This window comes from Cheilinus undulatus, linkage group 5 (assembly GCF_018320785.1).
Source record: "Cheilinus undulatus linkage group 5, ASM1832078v1, whole genome shotgun sequence".
NCBI lineage: Eukaryota > Metazoa > Chordata > Actinopteri > Labriformes > Labridae > Cheilinus > Cheilinus undulatus.
The window spans coordinates 2604038-2628563 of NC_054869.1; the positions used below are offsets into that span (position 1 = coordinate 2604038).

The window sequence follows — 24526 nt, forward strand, 5'->3', positions numbered from 1 at the left end:
TTGCTGTCTGCTCGTAGAACGAGCTGCAAACGAAGATGGAATACAAAGCAGGACATTGGCGTGTATTAATTCGACGTCATCCGCCTACGAGCTATTGGTAAGGTATGTAGAGCTTCTTTTGTCGTAGTGTCAAATGTTTCTGGAGTTCTTTTCATTCAGTAACACCACGTGTTTATAGGTAGAAGTTAAATGGGTCAGGAGCCATTTTGTTTCAGTTCTAGACCAGCCAACATTGCTGTTTGATTTGTATTGTTTGCTGTCATTTCAGCGTGGAGAACGTTTAACACTTGCTGTGTTGGGGTCCATAAGTGAACCCCAAGCTCAGAGCTAACTCCGCCCACTTCAGACTTTTGAAAAATGCACAAAAAATGGGCGGTTGGGTACTGGGAACACTGGGAAGAGGGTAAGAAAAAGGACGGAGTTTTCCAGATGAGGTGGGAGTGACCGTGAGGACCGTGATGTCCCCTAGCCAAAAAGTGAGAGTCCCGCCACAGCACTGCTGCTTACGAGCGACCTAAGGTGAAGGATTTTTCCCCTTCAGAGTCACATTCATATCTGTGTTCAGAGTCACATTCATATCTGTGTTCAGAGTCACATTCATATCTGTGTTCAGAGTCACATTCATATCTGTGTTCAGAGTCACATTCATATCTGTGTTCAGAGTCACATTCATATCTGTGTTCAGAGTCACATTCATATCTGTGTTCAGAGTCACATTCATATCTGTGTTCAGAGTCACATTCATATCTGTGTTCAGAGTCACATTCATATCTGTGTTCAGTCATATTCATATCTGTGTTCAGAGTCACATTCATATCTGTGTTCAGAGTCACATTCATATCTGTGTTCAGAGTCACATTCATATCTGTGTTCAGAGTCACATTCATATCTGTGTTCAGAGTCACATTCATATCTGTGTTCAGAGTCACATTCATATCTGTGTTCAGAGTCCCCTGAGGCAGGCTTTCCAGCTTATTCCTACCCCTCCATGAATATGGACGCAACTTCCGCTCCGTTCTGTCTAAATGGGACTTTGCATAGAAACGAGATGCTAAACGTGACTATTAAAGCAATTTTAATACCAAACTACATAAAGTTAGACTGCTTCACCTCAGACGGGATAATATTATTATTATTTCTCTAGCCTCTACTGGAGAGTTCAAATTGATGACATTACTTTAGATAACCTACACGGGCATATTTAGCTAACTTTAGTAGCTTTATATCGGTATAAAAAGATACATTTCTAGTTTGTGGAGTTGCTGAAATTCTCATTTTACAAACTAATCCCTCTTAAATAAGGGAATTATATTTATAAAATTATCCATGACTCAAGTTGCCAGCTCTTCAGTTTGGTAAATGTCAAGTTTTGTATTAAGAATTAATGATAAATTCATACTAAAAGAATCACATCCCCGATGCATTTAGACAGTGGACAGCATGTTGTGAGAGACATATTTAACTTTGTCATAATATTAGTACCATGAACATAGCAGCAGGTACTGAGCATTACAGAAAATATGATTAAAAAATTTCAGCTCATTGATTTAACAAAAATGAAGCAGTATTTATCACAGCAAATATTTATTTATTTCAGAACAACCACTGTTGACACTAAATCACTTTAGTAAGCCTTTGGAAAAATCATGTTTTTGCTATTATTGTTACTGTACTGGAAGTTCCACTTCCATTCATAGCTACAGTAGACCCCCAGGTGGTATCCACCTTATTTACTTACCCACAGCTTATAATACAAACAATGTGAACATGTGATAACAAAAATATAAATATTTACAAATTCCAGAAGAATTCCTATTGAAACAACTGTGGTTCTTTGTTAGCGTCCATAGTTAGCTGCTGTACTAGAATACATGTATTTAATGTAGCCTACTTCTGTTTTGGCACCGGAAGTTTCGCCCATATTCACATTTACAGTAGCGGCCCCAGGAATAAGGGGGATAGTGTGGTGTGGACTGTGGTGGTCCTGGGCACTACCTGTTGGCTCCAGCACCTCCTAAATGCACAATGGGGATATGTGCACGTCAGTGTCATGGCACTAAAGATTTAATAGCTCACTTGATTTTTGCAGGATGCCACAAAGCTCAAGATTCAGAGAGGACAGTTGGAGGGCTGCTCAGAGGACATAAAGGGTATGGTGTTTCCCCTTCTCTCCTGTTTTGACAAAAAAGAAGACAACCTCTTTTGCCTTGTTGAAACATTCTTGCCAGATGGGGTACCAGTGGAAAGCTTGCCCCATGTACTGTTGTTTGTAGTAAGTGGATCTCAGAAACACTTTAAAGACTCATTTGGATGGTAATGGATGATTTGCTTGTAATTCTTTTCTACTTTTATCATCCTCCCAGGAGCCTCTTGCTAGGCTTCAAGGCAGCTCATGCTATGCATTGACCAGCATTGGGATCCACTCAGGAGTTCCTACAGAGGTAATAATTTTTCCTCTTTAGAGGTAGTTATATGGTATAGTGTAATGCTGGCAAAATGTTTTATTTCCTTCCAGCCGTGTGCATCATATGATACAATATCAGTTATTTTTATAACTGTGTTATCGTCACCTGTTACAACTGCTATCCTGAGGAAGACGGTTCAGGACAATAAGAGCCAAAACTAACAGACTGGAAAACAGCACATATCCCAGAGCAGTTGCAATAATAAACTAGAAAAGCACTCAGAGAGCGCAGACCTCCGCCATTAGCCCTATCTCCCAATAGTGAAGAGTCCTTTAAAAATTCCTAGATCCAGACGATGATCTGGATCAGTCCCAAAATCAAATCAGTTCTTCCTTTTGCCATTTCTGACATTCCCTGGAAATTTCATCAGAATCTATCCATAACTTTTTGGGTTATGTTGCCAACAAACAAACTAACAAACCCTGCGATCACATGACCTCCTTGGCAGAGGTAATAATAATTGCACTGAATGGAACTGTGCAAAATTTCGTTGTACTTGTGTACAATGACAATAAAGATTCTGGTTCAGATTTTTAGGTTTGATAGTATCCAAATTTTCAAATTTAAAAAAACAAAAAAGAAATAGATGTGCAGCATTTTTTTCTAAACCAAAACTGTTGTGAGCAGAAAAAGCGCAAGGGCGAGCGAGATGACATACAGAGCTGTGGGATCAACACACACTCTAAGTGGAGGGGGTAGCACCAGTCACAGCTTAGTGTTGATTTTAGAAGAACATATAAACACAGAAACACCAGTCTGATAACTGCTTAACAGCTGGATCACTCTACATGTATGTCTGCATTTTTGTGTCTGCTGTAGCTTCTGCCACAAAACACGAGGGATGTGACAAGACATTCAGCTCACGGGACAAGAAGAGATGGGTCCACTCCTTTTTTGAGTGAATTCAAAAATTGGATAGTACTTTGCAATCAGTGCATACATAAGTGTTCAAAACTTCTAAGTTGACATGATTTGGTGCTTTACCTTGTCTTTCTATTTTTCCTTACTCTTTTTTAAGGTCCTGTTTCTTCTGCTAGTAGTGACTAGGACTCCATTACTTTATACTGTCTCCGGTATTCCACTCTTCTAAAAAGACGCCAGTTATCAAGGATTAATAATGGTAAGCCTTGCACAGCATTTGTACATACCCCAATAAATTCTTTAGATGAATCTTTCTTTAAGCAACATGAAGCCATTTTATGTTTATTTTATGTAGTTTACACCAAGCACTGCATTAATCTGGTCATGTAGAAATACCCAGAATACTGCCATGCCACTGCTTTGTCCAGCTTGTTCTCAGTGTTCTGATGATCACACCATATGGGGGCCAATACAGTTTTCTGTGTGAGTCATATGTTTTCATTATGATTGATTTAAAATTCAGCGCCCATCATCTTTGTTACAGCAAAATCCTTTTGCACCCCAAAGCATTTAGGGTAAGTGTACCCATTAGGCCCACCAAAATCTAAGTTCACGTATTTTTCATAGATACTAAGATGGTTTATAAACATGATCATTTGTTAGAATGAAGGATTAATCCCTCATTTGAAGGTATATTTATTTACTTATGCATATTTTAAAGAACAAATTAAAGAAATGTTATGAATAAAGTCAAAAGTCTGGCATGGCCTTAATTGGTACCTAAGTACCATTTAAGCCCACGTGTGTTCCAAATAAGCCCACAACCACGTTTATTGACAGAAATGTAAAAAATTATTACATTTTTCAAGTAGTAAACATATATTAATTCAGTAACATGTTATACATGTTAAACACAATTTATTTTTTGAACTTGGCTTTAATGTTTGGCTTGTAACAATGGACCACCACAAACATGACTAAGTAGGCCTAAAACTAATTTTCATTGGCTTCAGTATTTAACATTTCATTGAACATTTTATTTAATATTGACAAAATTTGATTCAATATTGACAAAATAAAAAAATGTGTTTGTTTTTAAAAGTATTAAATGACATTACAGTGAATCAACAATATCTTATTGAACTTGGATTTAATGTTTGGCTGTAACAATGATGATTTTAGGACAGTTGCTGTAATTCCTCTTTTTTGTTGGCATTTTTCTCACTATAAACAAATAATTATGCAAAATTAACTGACATAACAATTCTTCTGGTCAGTGTGTGATCTGTGATGTACCCGTGTTAATGAAGTTAGTATAACAACATCCAACACAGGATTACAGCGAAAAGCTATCAAACCTCAAAATGTCATTTTTTTCTATTGAAACACATAAGATGGGCTTAAATGGAACACACTGGGCTTAAATGGTACTACAGTGACTACCAGGGAAATGAAGATAATATGTTCTCACCAAAATTAAACAAATGTTTAAAGAAATGCCTGTAGCCTAAATATGCTGTAAAACTTGCCATCACAGTTATTCCTCTTCTGCCAAACTTTCTGAATTATCAAGGAATTCTTGTTCAAAGTTTTATGTAAGATTTATGTAAAATGAATCAGAAAACACTTAGTTTGTGTACTTATCATTTTTAATCATTAAGCAGTGTATCTATCAGTAGGGCTACATGTACTGACTAGTGATTAGCTCGCTACGCTAGCTAGCATGACTCATCTTTTCACATAAAACTAAATAGTAAGAAATGACAAAAAACTACCTGTTTATACACAAAAAAAACAAATCAATAATCTCTCAAATTACATAATATGAATGTACTTAACAAGTCAGTGGCTGAAAATGGTTGAAAAGAGGTTCTTTCTGAGGGTCCCAAAACACCAAAGTTTAGAGGCGACTTTATCTGAGCCTCCTTGAGACTGCACAAATGTAGGCGGGCCTTTTTCAATATCTACAAATGTGATTGTGTCAAACAAAAACTGACATACAATTAAGAAATTGTGTGATTGGACAAAATAATGTATAGCATTAGACAGGCCCGTCTTTTTTTTTTTTAATTGACTTCAAAGTCGCAAGTGGGCTTAAATGGTCCCTGGGCTTAATGGGTAGGCTTACCCTAATACAATACAATAATAACTTTATTCATCCCCGAAGGGAAATTATATAGAAATTATATATAAAATTATATATTATATTTACATGTAAAAGCAAATTCTATATTTATTTGGGTGGTCTTACAAGTAAATATATATATAAAGAGCATAGTTTGAAATATTTATCTTGTGGTTCAACTACCTAAAATCACAATATAACCCTTATGAATGGTTCATACCAAGGTCTTTTGCTAACACTTGTGGTTTGGGCTATTGTGTGTAGCTTTAAACCAGTGTTAATTTCGTCGACTAAAACTATGACTAAAAATGTTCATCGACAGCTTTGTTTTCCATGACAAAAACTAGACTAAGACTAGCAAAAATAGATCTGTGATGACAAAAACTAGACTAAGACTAACAAAAATAGATCTGTGATGACAAAAACTAGACTAAGACTAACAAAAATAGATCTGTGATGACTAAAACTAGACTAAGACTAACAAAAATAGATCTGTGATGACTAAAACTAGACTAAGACTAACAAAAATAGATCTGTGATGACTAAAACTAGACTAAGACTAACAAAAATAGATCTGTGATGACTAAAACTAGACTAAGACTAACAAAAATAGATCTGTGATGACTAAAACTAGACTAAGACTAACAAAAATAGATCTGTGATGACTAAAACTAGACTAAGACTAACAAAAATAGATCTGTGATGACTGAAACTGACAAAAACTAAGTTTAGTGTTTGACTAGAATGTAATGTAGTTTTCGTCGGACATTCAAAATCCATGATATCTCTCCACTGTGGGTAATTCTGTCAAAAAACAATGCAGCTGTAGCTCTTCTGTCTCTCAGCTGTAGAAAGCAGGGACCCCAGGTTTGACAGGGTGCAGAGAACATCCCACTATGACTTGGTACCAGATTTAAGCAAGACAATAAATGCTTGGACTAAAAGTAAAACCTAAAATGTGAGGACTTTTTATGGACTAAAACTAAATGGACAGAAATGACTAAAATGTGACTGAAACTAAAATTCATTTCACTTAAAGACTAAAATTAAAAATATCTGCCAGAATTAAAACTGCTTTAAATAATGACATCAATTCAAATTTATGTTTAGTTTTTACAGCAATAGCTATGTCACTTTTTTGTGTGGTTCCGTATCTTATTGGATATGTGAAGGACAGGGGAGCTCAGTGGATACAAGCCTGGGCACCACAGCTCTAAACTATAAAGGAAAAGCAAATTGCAGTTAGTATGTCATAACTGTCTCATTATAATCAATAACGGAAAAAGTAATTGGCTGTTGTTAGGTGATTGCTGACTTAATAGCTGGCACTTGTGGGTACATTTGCTTTTCTTCACCATATTCTATCATAGAAATGATCTGTATGTACTGTACACACTGTTTATTTTATTCTGTTGTGCTGATTGTAAGCATGGCTTATTAGAGCCTAGTTTTCTCAAATTTACATCTGTGTAGGCATTAAACTGAAGCACTGAATCACTCTAACTTTGCTTTGTATCTGTACTTCCTGCAGAGAGGATGGAGCCAGTCCAAAGTAGAACACCTGATGAACTGTGCTCGAGTCTTCAAGAAGATGAAGTTTCTTGGCCATGTGAAGCTTCCCAAGTGGAAGGCCTTCTTCAGTCAAGACTGGACTCATTACTCTTGAATCATTTAGGGGCAAGTGACTTTGTTTCATCTTCATGCATTACACCAAGGACTACCTGTCATACATATGGACACAAGCTTTTTCTTCCAAGATCTAAACTGCTTTGTGAGTATACAGACAAGTTATCAGATGTGTTGAAAGGTTTTTTATTGCAAACATATAACTGCAGAGTTTCTTATTGTTTATCAGAGAGCTTGAATCTTTTGTTAAAAGTAGGAGTATTAGGGCACGACTGCAAAAATCTAGCAAATTAACTGAAATTTCACATGTTTTGTCCTGTATTTTTTACAGTAAATTTCTGGCAACCACAGCTGCTGGTAATTTACCGTAAAATTTAAAGTAAGGCAGTATTAAGCTACTACTGTAAAATCTGCAAACATCAGCTGTAATTTCTCATGTTTTGTCCTGTATTTTTCACAGTAAATTTCTGGTAACCACAGCTGCCAGTAATTTACTGTAAAATTTAAAGTTGGGCAGTATTTTGCTACTACCGTAAAATCTGCAAATATCAGCTGTAATTTCTCATGTTTTGTCCTGTATTTTTTACAGTAAATTTCTGGTAACGACAGCTGCCAGTAATTTACTGTAAAATTTAAGTAGTTATAATAAAATACCATTTAACATTATACGGGTCTACTGTTTTTATTACTGAGATAGATTGTATTTAGGTTTACAGGATTTCTGGTGTTTTTACAGTAATTTACCGTAAACAGGTTTGTTTCATTATCGTTATTTTTACAGCCAATCCCTGTAGAAAATGTTGTAATAGAGCTGTAACTTCTACATCAAATTACAGTAAGTTGTACAGCAAATTACCGTAAATATGGTTACAGTATAACTGTTATTTTTACAGCAAATCCTTGTATAAACGGTTACAATATTGTATTTTTTTAACAGAAATTTACAGTTAAAAAAAACAGGTTTGAACTGTAATATTTACAGTTGTAGAATGAAAACACCGTTTTTTCTCATACATTCTCACCGTAATTTTTACAGTAAATCTCTGGTAACCACAGCTGCCAGCGTTTTACCGTAAATTTAACGGAATTTTTTTTACAGTGTACCTATGTCTTTGTTATGACAACTTGACGTAAAGGAAGGAAAAATAACCTACCGTTGTCGTTGTCATGACAACTTAACATGAGGGAAGGAAAAATAACCTACCGATGTTGTTGTCATGACAACTTGACATTAACCAGGATAAAATAACCCCCCCAATTTTGTCATTATGACAACCTGACATTAACATGTCATAACAGACCTGCTCATCAAAGTTCAAAAACAATTTAGTTTTATCTGTTACCATAACATTAACCTGTCATACATGGTTGGACCTGACATTGATTGTCATTAGCCCTTTGTAACAGTGTAATGACTCATTTCTTAGACCTGAAGTTAAATGAGACACAATGGACCAGTTACTAAAAATTTATTAAGCGTTATGACACAGTCAAATAATTTTACAAAAGCGTAATGACTTATTTCTTTGACCTGAAGTAAAGTGAGACACTATAGCCCAGTTATTAAGAAATTATTAATTGTTATGACACAGTCAAATGATTTTACAGCAGCGTAATGACTCATTTCTTAGACCTTAAGTAAAGTGAGACACTTTGGACCAGTAATAAAGAAATTATAAAAGGTTATGACACAGTCAAAATATATTACATTATTACCTTTACAAAAGTAACATTAAAGTCAGGTAACTACTATTTTCTTTTTTTATACTTATCAAAAAAATAACACAGGATTACTTCCACAGAGGGCCCCAACAAATTCTTTGCTGTACTTGGGTTAAAACAAGATCAAAAAAGTTTATTTCCAACTTTTTTTTTTTCTACTTGACTTGATGTTAAACATAATTGAATATATAATTTTGAGCTTAATCTTCAGTGACTCAGGCGTGCGATGTCGCTTGATTATACACTTACAGTTTTGCCATGTCCAACCAGTCTCTGGGTCAACAAAGTTCTTTTTTATGGCAGACAGAATACAGGCCATATCCACACCAGGAAAGCGGACACTTGTAGGCATGCCATTCATCTGTGACAATGGATGTTCTGGGTCTGATATGTCTTCGATTGTGGCTGATAAGAGTTTGCCTTGATCGGTTCCTGATGAGTCTCAGAATGGGTCCTCTGGAATTACTATCAACCTCCAGCTTCCAAAAAACCCACTGGCGATCACAGCACCAAGTGTTTCCACAATGGCCACGATGGTACTAAGAAAAGGAAAGAAAATATACAAATCCTTGAATTATCAAAAAAGACCAAAATCAACTTACTGATTGATAAAAAATAAAATACAATCAACAGATCAATCAGTACTGAAAACTGCCATTAGTGCCACGCCTTTTCTAATGTGCCCATTTGTAGTTCCCTGTAACTGAGTCCATGAAGTTAAGATAATTGTATTTAATAATTGTGGCTACAATGCATACCTTTTTGTCCCATTTTTGCACTCTGCAGAACTGTAGGTTGCACAAGTAGGATCAATACACCAATAGTCCTGTAGTGTGGTATGGGTAGGGCACCAAGTTTATGATCTTAAAATTGTCAATATGAGCCCCAGTCACAGTAACACTGCAGAGGAGTCTGTGTCTTTTGTCTGTCCATCTGGCCACCTTATCATCCCTCCATGTAATTGGCCAGTGATTCCCTCAGTGATTCCCTCCCTCTCCACCTCAGGCCAATGTGTGGTAAGCGTTCTGGCTGAAGGGTCTATATTGTTGTATGCTGTTATGTTAAAGACATTGGAAGTAATGTTTATTTATTTATTCATTTTTTCAATAAAATAAGTGTTAAATAGCTCTAAAATCCAACAGCAATCATCAATTGAGAATGTTTGGACAGTTAACATCAGACCCTGTGCTCTGCAGGCAATAGAAACAAAATTTCCTGGTATCCTGTTCCCAGTTTCATGAGAGAACTCAACACATTCCATGGAATAAGCACAGATCAAATGAAGTGAAGACCATGTAGACTCGTAATTGTGGTCTAACTTCCTGTGGCCAAGTCTATCTATTCTAGAGTGTGGAGTTCTGTCTCCTGATTAGAAAGGGTACAGGGGTTGGGCACAGTCATGTACCTGACCACACACTATATGAGAGAAGAATATTGTGGAGTTATCTAATAGTTAATATAAGTAAAAAATAGAAAGCCTACCTTTTGTTTGTGGGTAAAACGATGGCCACCACCAATTTTCATTCCTCTCACCCTCAGCAGCTTGAAGCCAGCAACACACACTTTCAAACATAAAAATGAAACATCAGCAGCTGACAAGAATTCCATTAATTCATGTTAGCAAAACTTTAGCAGAAGCATTCTTATTTTTTATGCAATTATAGCTACAGACATCTAGTATGTATTGCAACAACCTTTTTAGGAACTTTTGTCATTCTTGTCAGTGTCTTGGAACCCACTGCAATCCCCTTGGTAATCATGGCAAGTTGCTTTAACTGCAAGCCATCTGTTTTTGCACTTTTAAAATAAGCGGTTTTATTCACTCATTGATTTGAATTCAGTTAATATGGATAACAATGAAATTATGACAGAAGCAAGCTAATAGAAAGTAGGGGCAGTCAGTGAGGTGGGTCATGACCCATGCCTTTGCCATCCTAGGAAAAAATGCTACTGAATAATGTACAATACAGGAGATTTAGAAGCAGGCATACCCTATTTAGACAATAAAAGAGAGAAAATATTCCGTATACCTTCATATACTATGCACATTACTTATGCCAATTTCAGACTTCTGGCTCCTTAATAAATAAGGAACAGCATGTGCAGCAGTAAAAAATGTAGCAGGCATAATCGTCCGACCCAATCTTAATGTACGCCTAGATAACAGAAACAAAATCAGACAATACAGCTAACTATTAAGCGTCGAGCTAGTACTCACCACCATAACCCATGGCGGGTCATCAGATGCATGCTTCTGTGGTATTTTGAGCATTCAGTCGTCCTTTTCAGGATACTCCATTCCTGCATCCATCTACATATACTCTCTTTGTTCCTGGTAGCATTCATACGTTTCGTATTTTTAAGAAGTCATTATAATAATCGACACATTACACTGTAACTGCTTGGTTTCTAGCCCAATGCTTTGCCGCAGGGTTGCCAGGTCTGTGTGACAAAACCAACCCAATGACCAATAAAACTAGCCCAAAAACCAGCCCAATGCTGAAATTCAAAATAATACAGTTAAAACCTCTGCCATACTACATATATTGCTTGAGTGCACGCAGACATTCTGCTTTTCTGTGGGTGGCGTGTGTGTCTGTGTGTCATGTTCCATGTTTTCCTGTCTCTCTGCAGGTTGTTTTAGTTGTACTTGAGCGTAAATAGAGTAGGTTTTCTGCTACAGATATTAAATACTCATACACAAGACACAGGGGCGCAACTACCTCACAGCCCCCCCCCCCCGCTTAGAACTGTGAGAAGCTTTTCAAAGAGCCGATGAATTATGGGTGTCTGTTTTGGTATTTATATTTCATATTTGGACATTTACTGTAGTTATGTGACTCTGTTAACTTTAAGGGATGTTTCTATTTTTTTCCTCTAATTTTTGATACTTTCAGCTAAAGGGGGAGGGTTCACATGTTTTTTCTTTGCCCTGGGCCTCCAAATGGCTAAAACCGGCCCTGCCTCACACCTGCAGCTCCCCTTCACAAATCTTTCTGTCAGTTTGTTGCTTTCATTTTTCTGTTTCTGCCCTTTTAACAGTATTTATTATTACTACGTTTAAGATCAAAATAAAACACCCACGTTTGGACACGTTTTACTCAGTTTTACATTATTTTAAGATGCGATCCGTGTGTGTTTGGCTCGTTGATGATGATGCGCATCACAAAAGTCATCATCAAATAGGAGTATGGGAGAGCATCGGCAGGAAATGACTGAAGAAATGTGTTAACGCGAGGGAATTAGAAGCTTCAACACAAGACAGCACACCTCTATGAAGGTATGATGGACTTACTGAAGAGACGCGCCGTCAGCGGACTTCCTCTGCGCTCTTTTACGCACATTCCTCCGTCCTGGGCGCACCCTACGGTAATAATAACCAAGTTTTCATTTGAAAACTTGGGTATTATTATTGGCAGTTAAAGTCTGTCTTCTTTGTGTGAACTTAGATTTGTTGATATTACTTGTTGCAGTCTTTAGGCTACTGCTGACAGTTTTCCTCTTTATGGAGGATTTCGGGAGAATTTTTTTTTGTAAAGTAAGCCTTATAAGAGCCACGATTCAAATGAAAGCACCCTCGTGCTCGAGGGGGCGCGCACTGGAGCGCCCATAGTGTGTGTGTGTGGGGGGGGCGAGAGGAGGGGAGGTGAAGGAGCGGAGGGGCGCCTAATCAGAGACGTGCCTCTGTTATTGATCATATCGTTTACACATGCACAAACAGCTGTTAAATACAGAAAATGCCAACTCGAAATAATTTCACTCCCATCACTTTGGCGCTCCTATGCGCCGCATATAATGCATACCCACTTTTTTGCGCCACAAACAAGACATAAAAAATGGGTATGCTCAACACGCGGACAACAAAATCTACCCGCGGCAGTACGTCAAAAGTAGCCCAATTCCGCGGTAAAACCGCGTACCTGGCAACCCTGCTTCGCCGCTTTTTTGGGCGGATGATCTCTGCAACGAAATGCATTAGTTTTGTTTATTATCATGTACATTGTTATTGGGTTTTTTGACGGGCGGGCAGTAAAAGTCAGTTATGTACCCGTGTGCCAAAGGTACACAAAACGAAGTTACCCCACGTAAGTTAATGTGCACCCCCTTCCAGACCGGGACTGCATCAGTGCGGGCGGAGAGAGGACTGAAAGCCGTAGACTGTCAACATGTGAAAAGAAAAAGAGCATCATTGAAGCAAAATACCCACAAAGTAATCGTTTGAAGGTAAGTTAAACATTTACGTACAGTTGCCGTTTATAATTACATGCGTTTTGCAAAATCACACGTTTTTTTACGTTACAACCCCGTTTTCCCATCTGAAACTTGAGGGTCTGACTAATACCTGAAAAAATCATTACCTTCCCTTGAGGTTCTAATGCAATGGAAAGGATCACCGCTCCAGTAAGTAGGACCAACAAGAGGCCAGCTTTGCAAGGAGACAATAAATAATCTGCTAAAATCATTTATGTTTTCTGTACCGTACGATATTTTGCAAAAAAAAGGTAACTCTATTGTAGCCAGATGGGAGTAGATAACATTGTGTATGATAGACAACATTAAATAGAATTTGAATTTTAACCTAGCTAGCTATGTCCCAGAATCAGCGCTTTTAGCATGTAGTTTCATAAGTTTATGGCTAGCAGTGTTAACATTGTAATCAAATACAATCTTATCAGAGTTTATATTTGACATCAGTTACACATTTTTCCTAGTATTGATTATTGTATTATTTGTCAGATTGGCAATTGCAGATATTCAGAATAACGAACTGGTAGAAAATGTATTTGAAGTTAAGTGAAACATTATTCCTCCTAGTCAGAATTCAATTTAAGATTTTATTAAATATTTGCGAATTTTAAGGGGCCTTTTTATCATTTAAAAGCTGACTAGATATTAATTACAGATATATGTAATTGAATTTGTCCCAGTCACAATTAACATTTCAGATATGTGGAATTATTTATTTACTTAAACATGTTTTGTGACAAAATTTGGAACATTTCCAGATTCATGTCAAGTGAGGACATTCAATACAAATTAGATAAAGCAAGATTGAATATCTATTTGTACACATACATCATATGTGCATCTACCTATGCATACACATGTTTGTTCATACAGACATGTCCCATTAAAAACAAACATTTACTTATCTAGCTGAGATGACATGATGTTTTTTCCTTGTTTTTACAGCTTTAGCATGATGGAAACTTGTTTGTGGTGGGGGGATGGAAGTAAGCAAAACCAACTAAGACCTTACAGAAGAGGTGGAGGAAACAACTGATGGCCAGCCACAAGATGAGGAAGAGGTCCCTGTTCAACCAAAGAAGACAAAGAAAACTGTCAAATGTTCACCAAGGAAACAATGTAAGTTATTTATATTTAATTACTTTCAACAACTGAAATTTACACCTGCCACCTGTCCAGTAAATTAATATCAATAAAAAAACTTTATTACAGCCTCTGTTCAGTTATATCTATTAAACTAAGATTTTTTTTAGATGGCCATGAAGATAAAAAATGATTATTTTCAGAATAGTAACATTGGTGGGTAATTCGATCCAACCAACAAAAAATGTTTTTCAGGAATAGTTTGGGTCAGCACTATTGATAATGCTACATGTTTTGTCCATTAAAGTCTAAATAAAATGTGTTTATTTATTTAACTTTTTAAGAGCCTTTTACCTTGTGATGGCTCTGTTGTCTACTCTCCATGTATGTGTCATGGGACATTCCCGGGACAGTAGATAAAACAACAAGCTAAATAAATATACACTAAAATGGTTTACCAACAATGTGTGCAGGGTCATTAACAGGGGCGTTGGAGTTGGCCAAACTTAAAGAACAAACCAAGATGGATCGACAGAAAATTGAACACCTTGACGACCGCATTAAATACCTGGAGGAGGCCAACAGGGAGCTCAGAAATGACAAGGACTTCCTGCATGCCCAGATTAAGGGGTCTTCTCAAGCACCTGCATTTTCAGGAATACCAGGTACAATGAAAATACAACTGATGTTATTCATGTAGTACTAGATGTTCAGGGAAATTATGGAGGGAGCAAATAGCTGGGCTTTGATAACTGGCTATAGAGTAAGAGCTAACCATTACATTACACATTTGGGGTGTGCACTTATTAGGAAATATGTTTTTGCAGCACAGGGAATTGCGATTGGGCCTGATCAGTATGACTGATGTTAATATCCCAATAATCATCTTTATTTTTTTACTCAAACTAATATGTTCATTATGTCTGTTAAGATATAGTAAATGCAGCATACTAGTAAATAATCTGATTGCTGTTCACCACATTAAAGTGCATGATTTTGTAAAGTGTTACAACACACAAAAATCTTACTCTACAATTTCCCCTAAAAATAGTGAAGATATCATTTTGAGAAAAAAAAAGAAAATCAGTTTCATTACTTGAAGAGACACAGCCACCTACTCTGGATAAATTTCATTTGGTTCACCTAGTATGTCCACCACTGCTGTATCTAGTCCAGTGCACATGATTTATGAAATATAAGGAGTCTAGAAAAGTAGCTCATATTTTTGTATGAATCGCTTCCTCTTTTGTATCTTTATCGCCATGACAATGCAATAATTACATCAACTTCTGAGCTTGTTCCACATACACAGGTTGCTGACCAATTTCAGAGTTTAACATTGATACCTTTTCTGATACATTCTTATGAAGTTTTCAAAGGGGTAGGAGGCTAAGAGATGGATAGTTCTGTATTTGTTTTAATTTGTTTACATAAACTGTGATCCATGCACGTTTACTTTGTTGTAATATACACGCAAGCAAAGGCAGAAGCACATACAGACACTCCAGGGAACAGAGATTTGTAATTGTAAGAAAACCAATGCATAACAGCAATGAGTGACAATGACAAGCGATCCCATCACCTGTTAATATATTCAGTCTGTTTAAGAATAAAAATTAAAATCCATAGGCAATGAAAATATCAGAGAGGGGAAATTAGAGGCAACGCTGACTGCTCCTAGACACTTCCCGGTCTTCACCAGGCACAGAGGCAGCATGGCATACACAGAAATCTTTAACCTGGGGCCTTGATTTATGTGTATAATTATTAATACATCATTCTACAACCACATTATCTAGGTGTGTCAATACAATCTCGAAGGAGTTGACCTAAATCAAACTAACATGCATTTTTAAGTGTGATTTTCAGGTTTTGAAACTAAATTTTTTTTTCTTTTTTTTTGTTCTTTTTTTTTTGTTTTGTTTTTTTTTAGCTGCATGTAAACCTACTGACTAAAGAGCATGTTTCTTATGGTGTGGAAAAAGGTACAATTTAAGTGTACAGACTTCAGTATCACACTAAGAGGAGAACAAAGTCATTTAAAAATGAAATTCCACATTTCAGTGTCAATCTTTTAAAGTAGCTTTCAGATAGAATTGATTGTCATTTTATGCCTTGTCTGAAAGGCTGAAGTAGCTGACCCTTTTCACTTCAGTTATTTGAGGGAAGAAAAGACCTGGACTGACATGGAGATGACAAGATAATGATAGAATTTTCATTTTAAATTGAACTTTTCACTTAAGACAATTCTAAGAGTGAGTCTACATTGAAAAAGGCCCTTTTTATGACTTTGTTTACTTATAGTTTTCTGCTTGTCTGCCCCACCCCCCACATCTCACAGGCTCTAGAAAGACTGCTCAGGTTGTTTCTTCATCGTCATCATCTCCTGCCCCCTCTTCAGACTTCACCTCCTCTTCATCCTCCGAAGAAGAGGAGAAGAAGAAAAAGAAGAAGAGGAAGTCCAAGGGACACACTGAATCTCACAGCCATTCAAGAGGAAGGCAGAGGCATTGATCATCTGTAATCAGAGGGTTTCTTACCCTAATGTTGGCCAGTATTTACCTGTCACCTATAGTTAGTATTTGTATAAAAAGCAGCAACTAAAACAGGCTTAGTTAAAATTCTCAAAGAAGGCCTAATTGCTCCTTCATTATGTCACTGTCCCACACTGATTTTTATATTTCAGTATTTTAAAAAAATCACTCTGCTTTACCTTATATTAGAATATATTAATATATTAGAATATATTTATAACCCCTGAAGTAGATTAGAAAGGATTCAACTCACCTTGTGGGTTCATTGTGCATTGTCCACCCAGCTGAAATGCTGAAAACATTTTTTGGTTTTGTTTGTCTTTGCTAAGTGACAACAACCGATGGAGTCATCCGCCGCTATGAAAAAGTCCTGAGGAAATTTGCCAAGTGTGGCTCCATGAAAATCGCCTTCACCGAGATGAACATTGACCGCAACACAATTGCGAGAACAGCTGTAATTGCTGAGCTTGCAATCACATTTCCAGACGCCTTCCAGGAGCTGCTGCCCAGTGAAGAAGATCACAAGAAGATCTCTGAATTTGCAGAGCACTGCAGGAGTGCTATTACCAATGAGATGGCTGAAACAATCACAGCAAAGAAAAAAAGGGGGATGTATAATGTATAAGTACACTTGAGGGAACATACATGATCAGAGATGTTGAGAGACATTTTTTTTTTTTAAGAAAAGCAACACTTTTGTTTTTATAGAGTGGCAACACTGGTAAGTTACGCCATTATAGTGGTGTCTTGGGAAGTTTTGCTTTAACCCAAGTACGGTTAAGAATATGTCGGGGCCCTCTTTGGAAGTAATCCTGTGGGGGTTTTTTATAGGTGTAATAAAAGAAAATACATTTCTTGGCTTTGATGTTACTTTTGATAAGGTATTAATGTGGTTGGTGGCAGTGTGATGGTCTGGGGCTGCTTTGCTGCTTCAGGACCTGGACCACTTGCTGTGACTGATGGAACAATGAATTCTGCTGTCTACCAGAAAATCTTGAAGGCCAACGTCCGGCCATCAGTTCATGACCTCAAGATCAAGCTCTCTTGGGTAATGCAGCAGGACAATAACCCGAAACACACCAGCAAGTCCACCTCTGACTGGCTCAGAATAAACAAAATAAAGGTTTTGGAGTGGCCAAGTCAAGTCCAGATTAAAATCCAACTGAGATGCTGTGGTGCGACTTTAAATGGGCAATTCATGCTGGAAAACCCTCCAATATGGCTGAGATAAAACATTTCTGTGAAGAAGAGTGGGACAACATTCCTCCACAGCGATGAGAAAGACCAGTCATCACAGGGTGGAACAACCAGTTATTAGGTTCAGAGGGAAGTTACTTTTTAACACAGGGCCAGATAGCACCCCCCCCCGCTTTAAAATATTAAATAATCATTCAGACACTGCATTTTGTATTTACCTGGGTTATCTTTGTGACAAATTGGTTTGATCTGAAATATTTAAGTGTGATAAAAATGCAAAAACATCAGGAATCAGGAAACTTTTTCATGGTACTGTATATAAAACATGGCCTTTTATTTATGGTTTTTGATGTATTCCTTTTCCCTGGGTCAGATTTTGGACATTCAGTCCTTCTCAATATCGAATTCAGTTCTAATACTCACTATAGACCAATGAAACATAATTTCCTATTTTAATTAAATGTATCAAGGTTTTTAAGGTATATATTAGTATTTTATGTCTTTTTCGTAATGGTTTGTGTAGTTTAATCAAGTTTTTCACCAAGCTCCAAATGGTGTACTGTCATGGTCTGGACACTAGGGGGCATCATGGCTGCATTTTCTGATATGTGGACATCAGTGGAAACAGGTTTCAACATGCATTAGAATGAAGGATTTTCTGTGAACGCACCCAGGTTGTTTACTGATTTGGTTCCTGGCAAACTTTTAAGACTTTTTGTTTTATTCTTTTGTAGAGATTTGTTCAAAAGACAACCTTGAAGAATCAGAGAATGCTCTACAGAAAACTCCCCCAGAGGAAGAGGATTTTTGATTCTTCATCATCGATGCATCAAATCAAGAGTTTCTCTTTCTGTTTATTATTATCAGGGACTCTGGGCTGCTTTTTCATTAAAGTTACTGACCTCCTTGAGTGTAGGGTTGTATGCCAGGGTTCTGTGGTTCCTTGAAAAGGGTCAGTCTTAAAAAGATTTAGGTGAAGTTAAAAAGACATTCACAGATTCGGCCTTTCTGCTTTAATAACTCAGCAGAGGATCATCACATTTACCAAACCCTCGCCTCTTTTCAGTTACCGTACAGTGGACGGCAAGCCACAACACGATTTTGCTCAGATTTTTGTCAAAACGAACTGTCATCAGGGCTTGAAAAATTACATTGTTCTCTATGCAGGACCGGCTGTGGATTGGAGGTGAAGGGACCGTCTGCAAATTACCATAGCAGAAATGAAAAATATTCAATGACTCTAATATTATGCATTGTAGTGACATTAAACTTACATCACACATTTAGCATGACTTCTACTTCATACTACAAGACTTATGTTGATAATAAAGGCTTGACTGTAGTTTCATGATTTTATATATATTAAATGATGTAATAAATCTGTAATATCTCTAAAATTATACATTGTTGTGACAATAAACTTACATCACACATTATTCATGTCTTCTTTATACTGCAAGATGTATTTTGATGATAAAGTTTTTACTGTATTATTTATGACTTTTTATATATTAAATCATGTAACATTGGACATTTTATTACCATCAAACTTACTTATTTTCTTTATGTGTTGTCAGTGAATATTTCATCGTCTATGGTAAAATCTTATCTCCACTGTTGTTACAGAAACAAAGGTGAAAGACTGGTCTGTTTGGACCTCTGTTTTATGTTTACTTGTATGAGAGAAGCATTGAGCTGCCATTGAACAAAGCTGCAGCAATGTGGACAATAAAAAACTGGAACTCCATGAGAAAGAATACTAATATGAACCCTGTGAAAAACAGCTGGTCACTGAGAATGACTTGGATAGTGCAAACGATCTTAATGACTTCTTTTGTGATACACAGAACTCTCCACCAGTATCAGTGAAAGAGTTAGAACTCCCCTGTGATCCTGTGATCCTTCATCACACTATGTGAAAATTGACCCTTTACAGGTTCAGTCTGTTTTTAAAAAAGTGTGCAATAAGAAGTCTATGGGGCCAGATGGCTTGCCTGCTTGCTTGCTAAAATATTGTTCATCTGAATTAACTGAGGCTTGGTGCCCTATCTTTCAACCGTCCTTTGACAGCCACACCGTTCCTGCACTGTGGAAGAAGTCTTCTATCATTCCCATTCCTAAAGTGTCATGTCCTTCAGAGAATAACGAGTTTGACCTGTCACATTAACTTGAATTGTTATGAGGTGTTTTGAGAGAGTCATTGTTGATATAATCAAACCTGTAGTATCTCCTCTTCTTGACCCTCTACAGTTTGCATATAAGAAGGGTCATAGCACTGAGGATGCAGTTCTCAGCGTGTCTCATCTTATAAGTAAACATCTTGAAAACTCAAAGGCTTATGCCAGAATTTTACTTGCAGGCTTTAGTTCTGTTTTCAGTACTGTCAGACCTCATCTGCTTGCTGAGAAGCTCCTCAACCTACAGGTCAACCCTGTAGTTATTAGATGGTTTTATTCCCTCTTGACTGACAGGTCACAACAAGTTATTGTGAATGGCACACTCTCTGCTGTTAAAATATGTAGCACAGGGGTACCCCCAAGGAGCTGTGTGCTCTCCTCTCTTATTCACACTTTATACCAATGACTGCAGAAGTAGTCATCAAAATAACTTTGTCATAAAATTTTCTGATGACACAATTATCTTAAGTCTTTTGTGTTTTGATGATTGCTCCTCTGTTTATCTCAATGAGACAGTCTCATTTCAGGCTTGGTGTGAGAAACATCATCTCATTCTAAACAAAAACAAAACTCAAGAGATGATATTCGACCCTAGGGCAGTCAGGTCACATGACCCTGTTTGAATCAGCAATAGTCTAATTGAGCAGGTGGACTCATGTAAGTATTTAGTTATTCAGATGGATAACTCTTTAGAGTGGAATGTTCATGTTGATTTCTTGTGTGCCAAACTGGCCCAAAGACTGCATTTTCTTTGCAGACTCAGATTGTTTGGTGTGAGTACTAGTGTGATGTTGACTTTCTATAATGCTGTCATGGGACATCTGATCAGATACGGGATGGCAGCCTGGTTTGGCTCTCTATCTGTTCAATGTAAATCTAAGATTAAAAAAATTGTTTAAACGTTCCATGAAAGTGATTGGTAAGAAAAATTACCCGTCCCTTCAAACTATCTATGAAGGAATTGTCATCAGTCAGGCACAAAAAATCTTGAAGGACTCTTCTCATGTACTTATTCAGAATATGAATTATCGCCCTCTGGAAGACGGTTCAGAGCGAGCAGATATAAAAGTAATCGCTACAAGCTCTCCTTCCTCCCTACTTCCATCCCTCTACTCAACAAACAATCTGCATTAACATAATGCTCCAGCTTGAGTGTTGTCTTACATTAAATTTATTGTGACATTGCTTTTTACTGCCATACTGGTATTTTATTGCATTACTGGTATTTTGTTGTGTCACTGGTATGCCACAGTGGAACCGTTCTTTTATTGTGACCGTAGGTATTTTACTGTATTATTGGTATACTGCTGTGTCATTGGTATGCCACAGTGACAGCTTTTTTTAAATGTACCCTCTTCAGGCAATTTTGTCAACTCGCACCAGGGAAATGTGCAATATATTTTACAAACTGTTTACTGCAGGGAAGCCAGTGCAATATTACAGGGTGGGTGCAATACTATATCTACAAGTGTCTCTTATTCTGGGTCAATGTGGACCATTTATTTATCTGTCTGTCTATTGCCTGTTTGTTTTTATGATGAATGTATTGATTGTGAGCAGTGCTGCACTTATGTCCATGACAAATTTAAAGTTTATCCTTATCCTTATGAGGAGGAGCTCTGAAGACAGAGAGCTGCCAATGTTACCTCAGGTTTAAACAACCATGGTTTATATATCATGGATCACTGCATACAATCATTTAGCAAATACATCTGAGTAAATAGAACAACTCATGCTCAACTGTTTGCTAACTGCTATTAAACAAATAAAGAGGAGGTAGAATACACAGTTAAAGGAAGACAGTGATGTAGCAAGGTGGTATTGTGGGTTTATTGAATAAAACCTGATTTTCATGGACAGGATCTCAAGGTGCAGTTGGTGGGAGAAGGGTTTTCTGGTCAGGGGTCTCAAAACTTCATCTCTGCTGTTTGCAGAAGATATGGTTCTTCTTGCTTCCTCAGCTAGGGACTTTAAGCACTGGGGTGGGAAGTGGCTGTTATGAGAATTAGCACCTTTAAGTTAAAGGCAATGGTCCTCTGCAGGAAAATGGTGGTTTGCTCCCTCCGGGTGGGGAGAATGTCCTGTTACAAGTGAAGGAGTTCAAGTATGCCAGGGTCTTGATCAGGAGTGAGGATACAAGCAGACAGACCACAGTAATGAGCTGTGGACTCAGGCTAAATAAACCTGCTGTATGTTGGATGTCTACTAAATCACACGTTAGAAACTTTTCCTGCATGTTGGGAATCTGCAGGTATTGCCTAGACCAGTGGTTCTCAACGTTGGAGTCGGGACCCCATTGCAGGTCACGAGACACTGAGAGGGGGTCTCCAGATGCCTTAAAAAAAAACTAGAAATATTTTTTCATTTACACTGTTGCCACTTTACACAGATTTTTCCAGATTTCAACCTGTTGTCATCACTGTTTTCCCTACCAAATTTGCCAACTTTAACACAGTTTTACCACTTAAAACCCATTTTTTGACAGTTTTTAACCCTTCCCCCAGTTTGGCAAAATCTTGCAAGAGAGGGTTAAGAGCAGCAACAAGGGACAATAAGTATGAAAAATGAGATAAGAGTGGCAAAAATGTTGCAAAAATGTCCAGATAAACCTGCACCACCAAGGTTATGAGGCTTTGTTCAATGCCATTTTTCATGGCAATTTTTTGTTCACCATGAAACAGGAAGTAGTTTTCTAAGGGGATAAAAATGGTAACAGAGCCATTAAACGTGATTAAGAAATTTTTAGAGTAGAAACAGGATTATTGATCCCAATTTTTTGGAGTGGCATGGATCAATGGCTTTGCGGCGCCCCCTACAGAATTTCCAAAGACAAGTCCCTGCTCCAAGTTTGACCTAAGCGGCAACTTCCGATCCGGGAAAATGAAGCCAGTGCGGAAGTGCAAAAAATTGCAATATGGCAAGTGTCCACATGAGGCTGGCTGCAGGAACAGCAGAAGTTCTGTACACAACACGTGCTAAAAAACAGTTTCTGACTCTAGAAATAAACTGCTTTACAGCCTGGTTCAAAAAACCAGACGTAGCTCATGTCTTCATGTGCTCTCACTTTACAGGGGTGAAGTTTTTTCTACCACAATGGTTTAGATTCTATTTAGGAAAAACCTCACTGTGTACCGGTTGGAGCGTCTCATTTGATTGACAGATAGCTCGAAAGGCAGACGCTACCTCCAGAAGGCTTGCTTTAGTGCTAGCTTAGCTGACAGGAAGTGGGGCTCAGTGGGCGGGCTCTTGTCAGCCATTAGGTCGATCCAAAGTTCGGTTAAGACAGCGATTTCAACATGGAGGCCACCACGGATCGGCTTCAAAAGCTGTCTGAGTCCGCCTTCTGTAATCAAATGGCTGACGTCACACAGGCTTTGTCCAATTCTTTCTACAGTCGATGGTTTGACTGAGGAGTTTGCATTTTGGTACACAGTACTCAATCAAAATATTTCAATTTTGATATAAAATTTTATGGAACATTGTTGGCACATTAAAGGAAATACAGTAAAGTTCAAAGGTCACCTATGGTTAAAACCAAGCAACATCTCTATGGCATGCTTTAGTCCACTGTACTGTGTACTCTCATTTCATTGGCTGTGACAAATGACCCGAAGCATCGGATTTAGTGGCAAAAGTGAGAAAAGTGGAAGAAAATGAATAAATCTTCTGGTAGGACACTCCTGGTGCCTTGTCATCCTCTGTGCTGCCTCTTTCCTTGTTACTTGTCAGAGAGGAAAATAGGAGCAGGGTGACTGGGGATAAACCTGGCATTATTGAGATGCATTGCACTCCGGCACTCACAGGTTGTCAGGAGACTACAAAAGGAAACTCTGTAACCAAACTGATTTTGGAGCATGGCGGTGCATGCAGTTGGGACATGTTGCGACATGTCAAAGAGGCCTATGGTGTGCCATGAGATGCAAGCTTGATTTTTGGTGTGCCTTCGGGAAAAAAAGTTTAGAAACCACTGGTCTAGACCTACAACCCCTTTGTAAAGTACCTTGATATAACATAAAGATTGATTGATAGATGCCCTTAAAGAAGTCAAACAGGATAAAGCTGTCCTGTTTTTCCAGAGCCAAAGATGACACATGAAATGCTTTTTCCTGATCCCAAAGATGTTTACACAACAAAATAAACATCTAAAATATTCATGTTTTTTCAGAGTAGAGAGCAGTAAATGAGTAAATCCTCACCATCAGCTGGGGTCAGAGCCAGCATGACACAAACGATCAGAGAAACAGTCAGCAGGTTCATGGTGGAGACACTCCAGCTGCAGAGATGATGGTTGTAAACTTTGATAAAAACAGACGGTTTGATGAAAGCATCAGTGATCATCAATAACAACCACAATAAAGGACGATGATGAAGTTGATCAGAAACCTGTTGTAGAATGATCCTCTCAGCAGTTCAGTATGGATCTGCTGAACAAAATAAAGACCGGATCTTGAATACTCTTTGGCAGCCAAATGTGGCATTGATGCCACG

The 24526-nt window shown here is 37.6% G+C and overlaps 1 protein-coding gene and 1 long non-coding RNA gene across 4 annotated transcripts in view; both read left to right on the plus strand.

Moving 5' to 3' along the window:
* The window catches only part of LOC121509666 (protein wntless homolog), a 107781-nt gene extending 88470 nt beyond the window's left edge, over positions 1 to 19311 (plus strand). For all 3 annotated transcript variants that reach the window (XM_041787234.1, XM_041787233.1, XM_041787235.1), the window contains exon 12: positions 18596 to 19311. In XM_041787234.1, coding sequence (XP_041643168.1) covers positions 18596 to 18672 — 77 coding nt within the window. In that variant the 3' untranslated portion in view covers positions 18673 to 19311. The remainder of the gene's footprint in view (positions 1 to 18595) is intronic.
* Positions 12470 to 17671, plus strand: LOC121509668. The gene is made up of 3 exons (XR_005991889.1): positions 12470 to 14166; positions 14604 to 14795; positions 16472 to 17671. It is a non-coding gene; the product is annotated as an uncharacterized LOC121509668 (long non-coding RNA).
* Positions 19312 to 24526: the final 5215 nt, after the last annotated feature.